Source organism: Astatotilapia calliptera, chromosome 4 (genome assembly GCF_900246225.1).
Source record: "Astatotilapia calliptera chromosome 4, fAstCal1.2, whole genome shotgun sequence".
In the NCBI taxonomy this organism is placed as follows: domain Eukaryota; kingdom Metazoa; phylum Chordata; class Actinopteri; order Cichliformes; family Cichlidae; genus Astatotilapia; species Astatotilapia calliptera.
Genome location: NC_039305.1, coordinates 32562373 through 32571959, shown reverse-complemented (window position 1 = coordinate 32571959; position 9587 = coordinate 32562373). Strand labels below are relative to the sequence as shown.

At 46.2% G+C, this 9587-nt stretch overlaps 1 protein-coding gene across 1 annotated transcript in view; it reads left to right on the top strand.

Annotated features, from left to right (window-relative positions):
- The window catches only part of rgs9a (regulator of G protein signaling 9a), a 37737-nt gene extending 29721 nt beyond the window's left edge, over window positions 1-8016 (top strand). The window contains exons 13-17 of the mRNA XM_026166245.1: window positions 2562-2677; window positions 5588-5675; window positions 6191-6329; window positions 6427-6509; window positions 7413-8016. Coding sequence (XP_026022030.1) covers window positions 2562-2677; window positions 5588-5675; window positions 6191-6329; window positions 6427-6509; window positions 7413-7569 — 583 coding nt within the window. The 3' untranslated portion in view covers window positions 7570-8016. The remainder of the gene's footprint in view (window positions 1-2561; window positions 2678-5587; window positions 5676-6190; window positions 6330-6426; window positions 6510-7412) is intronic.
- Window positions 8017-9587: the final 1571 nt, after the last annotated feature.

The window sequence follows — 9587 nt, the reverse complement described above, 5'->3', positions numbered from 1 at the left end:
GTCTAACATTTTAAGTGTGTTTATTTGGAAAGTTGTTTAAAATAAATTAATGAATTATAAAAAGTCCCTCGTACCCAAGTATGCAGTCAGCTGGGGAATAAAATGGGAGGGGCACTCAGTTTGTGTTGTTTCCCGTGTTTATTAAAAGTTTCTGTACATGAAAGATGGATAAAGGTCTAAGCCTTTGAAACATGAGTGATGAAACATGTTCCACCTTTGTGACCCTGATGTGAAGAGTGAAACATCCTGATATGTCCAAACTATTGTTTTACACACACTGTAAACGTGTGTTTTAATGCTGCTGGAGCAGCAGTGGGGACAAACAGACACAGAGACATGGCAGACATGACACAGGGACAAAAACAGTGCGATGAACACAGGACTACAAATGAGACAGGCACAGAGAGACGAGACAGCACAGAGAGACGAGACGGGCAAAGAGAGACGAGACAGGCACAGAGAGACGAGACAGCACAGAGAGACGAGACAGCACACAGAGATGAGACAGGCAAAGAGAGACGAGACAGCACAGAGAGACGAGACAGGCAAAGAGAGACGAGACAGGCACAGAGAGACGAGACAGCACACAGAGACGAGACAGGCAAAGAGAGACGAGACAGCACAGAGAGACGAGACAGCACAGAGAGACGAGACGGGCAAAGAGAGACGAGACAGCACAGAGAGACGAGACAGCACAGAGAGACGAGACGGGCAAAGAGAGACGAGACAGGCAAAGAGAGACGAGACAGCACAGAGAGACGAGACAGGCACAGAGAGACGAGACAGCACAGAGAGACGAGACAGGCAAAGAGAGACGAGACAGGCACAGAGAGACGAGACAGCACAGAGAGACGAGACAGGCAAAGAGAGACGAGACAGCACAGAGAGACGAGACAGGCAAAGAGAGACGAGACAGCACAGAGAGACGAGACAGCACAGAGAGACGAGACGGGCAAAGAGAGACGAGACAGGCAAAGAGAGACGAGACAGCACAGAGAGACGAGACAGGCACAGAGAGACGAGACAGCACACAGAGACGAGACAGGCAAAGAGAGACGAGACAGGCACAGAGAGACGAGACAGCACACAGAGATGAGACAGGCAAAGAGAGACGAGACAGCACAGAGAGACGAGACAGGCACAGAGAGACGAGACAGCACAGAGAGACGAGACAGGCAAAGAGAGACGAGACAGCACAGAGAGACGAGACAGGCAAAGAGAGACGAGACAGGCACAGAGAGACGAGACAGGCACAGAGAGACGAGACAGCACAGAGAGACGAGACAGGCAAAGAGAGACGAGACAGCACAGAGAGACGAGACGGGCAAAGAGAGACGAGACAGCACAGAGAGACGAGACAGGCAAAGAGAGACGAGACAGGCACAGAGAGACGAGACAGCACACAGAGATGAGACAGGCAAAGAGAGACGAGACAGCACAGAGAGACGAGACAGGCACAGAGAGACGAGACAGCACAGAGAGACGAGACAGGCACAGAGAGACGAGACAGCACAGAGAGACGAGACAGGCAAAGAGAGACGAGACAGGCACAGAGAGACGAGACAGGCACAGAGAGACGAGACAGCACACAGAGATGAGACAGGCAAAGAGAGACGAGACAGGCAAAGAGAGACGAGACAGCACAGAGAGACGAGACAGGCACAGAGAGACGAGACAGCACACAGAGATGAGACAGGCAAAGAGAGACGAGACAGGCACAGAGAGACGAGACAGCACACAGAGATGAGACAGGCAAAGAGAGACGAGACAGCACAGAGAGACGAGACAGGCACAGAGAGACGAGACAGCACACAGAGATGAGACAGGCAAAGAGAGACGAGACAGCACAGAGAGACGAGACAGGCACAGAGAGACGAGACAGGCACAGAGAGACGAGACAGCACACAGAGATGAGACAGGCAAAGAGAGACGAGACAGGCACAGAGAGACGAGACAGCACACAGAGATGAGACAGGCAAAGAGAGACGAGACAGCACAGAGAGACGAGACAGGCACAGAGAGACGAGACAGCACAGAGAGACGAGACAGGCAAAGAGAGACGAGACAGCACAGAGAGACGAGACAGGCAAAGAGAGACGAGACAGGCACAGAGAGACGAGACAGCACAGAGAGACGAGACGGGCAAAGAGAGACGAGACGGGCAAAGAGAGACGAGACAGCACAGAGAGACGAGACAGGCAAAGAGAGACGAGACAGGCACAGAGAGACGAGACAGCACAGAGAGACGAGACAGCACAGAGAGACGAGACAGCACAGAGAGACGAGACAGCACAGAGAGACGAGACAGCACAGAGAGACGAGACAGCACAGAGAGACGAGATGACAACAGAAGCTGGACACAAAAGAGACACTGCTATGACCAAAATGCAAAAACAACAGAGTCCCTAGAAAACAACATTTTCAGGAACTAGAAGATGATTATCTTATAAAGGAACAAGTAAAAAGTTCAGAACCAAACTTCAAACCCTGGACGAACCCAGGGACCACGGCAGGATGATGATGGATGTCCCAATAGTGACTGAACCTGTGTTTGTCCTCAGGGTTGAAGTTCCTACTAAAATGCGTGTGGAGCGCTGGTCCTTCAGCTTATTCGAGCTGCTGAGTGACCTGCGAGGGCGAGATGACTTCAAGATCTTCCTTAAGAAGGAGTTCAGTGGTACGTCAACAAATGTCGTTCATCACAGTTTCTCTTCTTGGTAGAGTTGAGAGTTCTGCATGACTAAACAACTACAAGCATGGAGTTTTATCCATGTTTAGCTAAATACAGTGAAGATTAGGACACATTTATGCTTTATCATGGTGATGGGTGGTAGATAAAACAAAGGGAACATGGATGTTTCAACTAAACTGTGAAACACCCACGTCAGCCATATTTCTTTCACAATAAACATCAGGACCCTTATTATTCAACATAGAGCTCATTTGTATTTATTCAGTCTTCAGTTTATTTTAGTTTTGTCAGATCTTCGTGCCAACGATTGTGGAGAGGTTTCCATAATTTGACAAAAATGTTACACTTTGGCTCCACTGGTGGGGTTAGATGAACCACCAGTGTCTTATAGTGTCTTACTATTTATATTTTATCCCTGCACATTTGGCGTGGAGCCCCCATGATTTCAAATCAAATCAAATCACTTTTTATTGTCACATCACATGTGCAGGCACACTGGCACAGCACATGCGAGTGAAATTCTTGTGTGCGAGCCCCACAAGCAACAGAGATGTGCAAACACAACAACACAAACGAGCAAAATACAAGAATGGCCAACCTGAAACTAATAAATATATGTACAATATATAATAGTGTATGCATTTCTGGATGTGTATACTAAATATTTTCCTACGTGTGTGTGTGTGTGTGTGTGTGTGTGTGTGTGTGTGTGTGTGTGTGTGTGTGTGTGTGTATATACACATTTTTACAAATTAAATAGTAAAAAAAATAAAATAATAATAATAATAATAATAATAAATATATAAAATATACAGAGTTGAATATGTGCAAAACAAGTGGCATTTATATACAGTGTGGAGTGCATAATGTTAAAGTTCCAGTAGTGAAGCTGAGGTGTCTATGACGTGTTCAGCAGTCTGATGGCCTGATGGAAGAAGCTGTCTCTCAGTCTGCTGGTACGGGACCGGATGCTGCAGAACCTCCTTCCTGATGGAAGCAGTCTGAACAGTTTATGGCTGGGGTGACTGGAGTCCTTGATGATCCTCCCCGCTTTCCTCAGGCACCGCTTCCTGTAGATGTCTTGGAGGGAGGGAAGCTCACCTCCAATTATCCGTTCAGAGCACCGCACTACTCGCTGGAGAGCTTTGCAGTTGTAGGCGGTGCTGTTGCCATACCAGGTGGTGATGCATCCAGTGAGGATGCTCTCAATGGCACAGTGATAGAAGGTCCTGAGGATGCGGGGGCTCATGCCGAATCTTTTCAGTCTCCTGAGAAAGAAGAGGCGCTGCTGCGCCTTCTTCACTGTTTTGTTTGTGTGTACTGACCACGTAAGATCCTCAGCCAGATGTACACCAAGGAACCGGAAGCTGCTCACTCTCTCCACAGCAGCGCCGTTGATGGTGATGGGGGTGTGTACTTCTCTGCACCTCCGGAAGTCCACTATCAACTCCTTTGTCTTTGCGACGTTGAGGGTGAGATGGTTGTCTTGACACCAGTGGGTCAGGGCGCTGACCTCCTCCCTGTAAGCCGTCTCATCACCGTTGGTGATAAGACCCACCACTGTAGTGTCGTCCGCAAACTTCACAATGATGTTGGAGCTGTTAGTGGCTGTGCAGTCGTAGGTGTAGAGTGAGTACAGGAGAGGGCTCAGTACACACCCCTGTGGAGCACCAGTGTTCAGTGTGATGGGGGATGAGGTGATGCTGCCCAGTCTGACCACCTGGCGTCTGTCAGACAGGAAGCTAAGGATCCAGCTGCAGAGGGAGCTGCTCAGTCCTAGATCCTGCAGTTTCCTGTCCAGCTTCGAGGGAACGATGGTATTGAATGCTGAGCTGTAATCTACAAACAGCATCCTCACATACGTGTCTCTCTTCTCCAGGTGTGACAGGGCAGTGTGTAGTGTCAGGGCTATGGCATCATCAGTGGACCTGTTGTGGCGGTATGCAAACTGTAGAGGGTCCAGTGAGTCGGGTAGTGCAGAGCAGATGAAGTCCCTGACCAGCTTCTCGAAGCATTTGCTTACGATGGGGGTCAGGGCTACAGGTCGCCAGTCGTTCAATGAGGAGATGGTGGAGGATTTGGGTACAGGGACGACGGTGGCCATTTTGACTACAGACAGAGAGAGGGAAAGGTTGAAGATGTGTGTGAACACTCCAGCCAGCTGAGCCAGCATGACTTGAGGACGCGGCCGGGAATCCCGTCCGGACCAGTAGCTTTGCGTCCGTTCACCTTCCTGAAGCACCTCCGCACATCCTCCTCAGACACAGTGTGCGCACTGACGTCATCCGCGGTGCGCACACTGTCCGGTCTCATGGTGTTCGCTGTGTCGAATCTAGCGTAGAATACGTTTAGATCCTCACACAGAGAGGCCGTGGTCTGCGGTGTGCTGGTTTTCCCTCTAAAGTCTGTGATCGTGTTTAGTCCCTGCCACATACTCCGAGGGTTGTCAAACTGTTGCTCCACCCTGTCCCTGTACTCACGTTTGGCTGCTTTGATCGTCTTCCGGAGTTGGTAATGTGCGTGTTTGTAGTCCGATGTGTTCGCGGAGGCAAAGGCGGTGCTCCGTGCCGCCAGTGCCGCGCGAACATCTCCGTTAATCCAGGGTTTTTGATTTGGGAAGGATTTGACTGTTCTGGATGGGACGACATCTTCCACGCATTTCCTGATAAATCCACAGACTGAGTCTGTGTACTCATCAATGTCTCTGGCGGCCACGTGAAACATTTCCCAGTCCGCGTGATCAAAACAGTCCCGCAGCGCAGACTCCGATTGGTCCGTCCAACAGTGCACCGCCCTGTTGTTGATTTTGTTGTATATGTACAATGACAACTCCATAAGTCAGAAAACTGTCATACTTATTAGGATCTAATGTGGTATATGGTGTGTGCACATCAGGTGAGAACTTGGCTTTTTGGGAAGCAGCAGAAGAACTGAAGTGGGGAACCTCATCGTCTATGTCAACAAAAGCTGAGACCATCTTCAAGTAAGACAAATAATCTAACCTCATTCTTCTTTCTTTGATTTCTATTTTACTTTATTTTACATTCCACATTTTTACATTTAAATTCCACATTTTGTGTTTTCTTGAGACCCGTCCAGCCATCCTGGTTACACAATACATCTTTGTTTCACATGAGATTCAGTTTCACACTTTACAATAGCTTTTGATTCAATTCACTTAGACAGCACCAAATCACAACAACAGTCACCTCAAGGTGCTTTATGTTGTACAGTAGGTCGTCCAATAATACATACAGAGAAAACCCAACAATCATATGACCCCCTATGAGCAAGCACTTTGACGAGAGTGGGAAGGAAAAACTCCCTTTGAACAGGAAGAAACCTCCGGCAGAACCAGGCTCAGGGAGGGGCGGGGCCATCTGCTGCGGTGAGGGGAGGAAGACGGGGTCATTTTAAATTGATTTCAGGTTTTCTAAATCTTCACTCCTATAACTTTCAGCCATGGAGGAGATTGATGTAGAATGTGTGTGTATGCAGGACCTTCCTGGCCCCTGGCGCCCCCCGCTGGATCAACATTGATGGCAGGACAATGGGTCTGACAGTGAAAGGTCTGGAACATCCTCACCGCTATGTGCTGGAAGCAGCACAGACGCACGTCTTCCTGCTCATGAAAAAGGTGTGTCCAGATTCATGATTGGTGTGAGGGTCAAAAATGATCTGTTCATACCAACACGTGGAGGTTGCTAGCATGCTCATGTTTTTGATTGGCACAGGACACGTTCTTCCGTTACCTCAAGTCACCTACATACAAGGACATCCAGAAGAAGGCACTGAACCCTGAACCGCACAACTTCAGGTTAGTATTCTACATAATGTAGACACAGAAGCTGAATTTCAGGTACCACTTATTCCAATTTAAAATGATCCAAACAGGAAAAACAGGGAAGGGAACCTCTTACTATATTGGGATATATTACCACAAGTACTGACGTACACACAGGCAGTACTTTTTGCCTGGATCCTTCATAATAGTAATCCGACTACATCACAAACTTTTGGAATCACAAACTTTTCCATACAGATCTCTATATAAGGAGACATGTTTAAATCCAGGCTGAAACAGGAAGTGGTGACAGTGTTGTAAGAGAGGCCTGCAGTTAATAAGAAAGGATGACTGTATGAAACTGAATAGTGTCTGAAGTCCGCAGGGGAAGAAATCAGTTCCTCTGAGACCGTCACTGTGGCTCAGGTAAAAAATGCTTGGAATTTAAGTTTATATGAAAAAGACGAAGACTAAAAGAAAAAGAAGACAGAAAGAGGAGAAGCACTGCGTCACTGCAATGGGAAAACAAAGTAAATAAAACTTCTCCAGCATTCATGGGATAGAAGCTCCTGTAATGATAGCGCCATTTTCAAATTGAAGATAAGAACATTTAAGATGAGACAGCATGAGGGATGTTTACATGTTTAAGTCTGGTCCACAGACCCACTGAGATCTGATGTGTTTTTAAAAGCCCTCCCTTCACACCATTTGGATTGGCATCACATTCAAATATTATTTTCTGCGTTGTGTGTCACCAGTTGCTCCTCCTGTGCATATAGTGGTCAAACAGGTTTACCGTCTAATCATTTGAACCCAAACCAGGGACAGGACAAGTAAAGAGCATAACATTCTACAATCGATAAGCAATGTGTGTTTCACAACTTTACTCTGGTGAAAGAGGCTTTTTTGTCATTAATGTTTGTATTTCCATCCAAGTCCTGCCAACCTGGAGCAGAATGCTCTCAACCGGAGCCCGGGCATCCACCCCATCATCCTCTGGCAGCAAGAAGAGGAGGAAAAAGCCAAGGCTGCCGCTGCCTCCGCTCCAGTGGATGTCAAAGCCATGATGAGCAAGATCGACAGGAAGAAGTAGAAAAGTATAGTGCAGGTGTGTTTGTATGCACGCAGGTTCGTTTAAAGCAGTCCTCTTTGTAGCTGGATACATGAAAGGTCTCACTTTACTTATTAATGGTCTCCTGTTTTAGTAACTGTGAGTTATTTTAAATTGGAAGGAAAAACTTGGGCTTTCAGGGCCAAGATCTGGAGAAACACGGGCTGAGCCATCAAAAGCTTTTCTTCTGTCTGTGCACAGATTACATTTCATTTGCTTATTTGAGTGAAATAATCCTAAAGACAAGTTACAAACGATCATTTACATATCACATTTTCTGATGTACTTAAAGCTGTTTCTACAGTTTCTACTAGTCAGCAGATCATATTTCATGTATATTGTGTTAGCACAGTTTGTTAATAACACTCTTACTGTTGTGAGTCTACAGGGTGGACCATTTATATGGATACATGGTAACAACATGGAAATGGTTGGTGATATTAAAGTCCTGTTTGTGGCACATTAGTATATGTGAGGGGGCAAACTCCTCAAGATGGGTGGCGACCATGGTGGCCATTTAGAAGTCGGCCATCTTGGATACAAGTTTTGTTTTTTTCAATAGGAAGTTGTTGTTGAAAAGCTACTGTAAAGTTACGTTGAAACCAAGCACACCATTGTTTTTCTTGTGACATTACCAATAAGTTTGATGTGTCACATGGCCCTCTTCCTATTGAAAAAACAAAAGTTCTATCCAAGATGGCCGACTTCTAAATGGCCACCATGGTCACCACCCATCTTGAGGAGTTTGCCCCCTCACATATACTAATGTGCCCCAAACAGGACTTTAATATCACCAACCATTCCCGTGTTGTTACGGTGTATCCATATAAATGGCCCACCCTGTAGAACTGCAGTTGCACATATACACTGCTGTCATTACAGGGTTTTGTTTTGGTCTTATTAGATTAAATGTATCACAATCGTACAAAATAGTATTTCAGTGCATGTCAATGAAAGAGTATCTGTGTAGCATCCAAGTGTGGACCATGTCCCAAAAATACAAATAAATGAATTCTAATAAATAAGCTCAATATGTAGAAGACTTTGAATGTCACGGCTGATTTTTTTTAACTTTCACTGATGTTTCTTTTAAACAGCCAACAGTCCCTACTGATACATGGTAAATGGCCTGCATTTGTGTAGCACTTTACTCAGTCCCAAACCACTTTACACTACATTCAGTCATTCACACATTTGTGATGGCAGCTACATTGTAGCCACAGCTGCCCTGGGGCGCACTGACAGAGGCGAGGCTGCCGGACACTGGCGCCACCGGGCCCTCTGACCACCACCAGTAGGCAAACATGGGGTTAGTATCTTGCCCAAGGATATTTGGCATGCAGCTAGGAGGCAGCCTGGGATCGAACCACCGACCTTCTGATTAGTGGCTGACCTGCTCTGCCACCTGAGCTACAGCCACCCCAAGATATATCAAGGATACATCAATATTGGCATATATACTGTGTTTGTATTCAAATCAAAAAGAGTTTATTTTAACACAGCTGTGCAAAAACACGCTTGCGATCATTTATTAATGGTGTCTGTGGCTCAGATGCTACAGTAGGTTGTAACACTGGGTACGTTTATAAATAAGATTATTTACAACAATTAAAGCACAATAAATACCAAAGAGAACCATGTTCAAACAAAAGGAGAATGGTTTAATCTGCTGATTTTTTCTTAAAAGGTTTTTAACTGTTTTTAAAGACTCCACAGAGCTTAAGTGTGAACTGTTTTAAAGCCTTGGAGCCAAAGACGGAAAGACTCTGTCCATCTCAGTCTTCAGTTTTACGTGAGATACAAATAGTTTGGATGAGAATTGTGGAGACCGACCTTCCAGTGCTCTGTATGCTGCAGTGATAATCCTGAGCCATCTGTGGGTGGATGAGTGTGAGCGAGATGAAGTACAAAGAAGTGATGTGCGCTAAACGTGTATTAATGTTTGAGTTTTAGGTAAGAAAAGGCTCTATATGTGTCAGCTCTGTTTGTGCTTAAGAAGT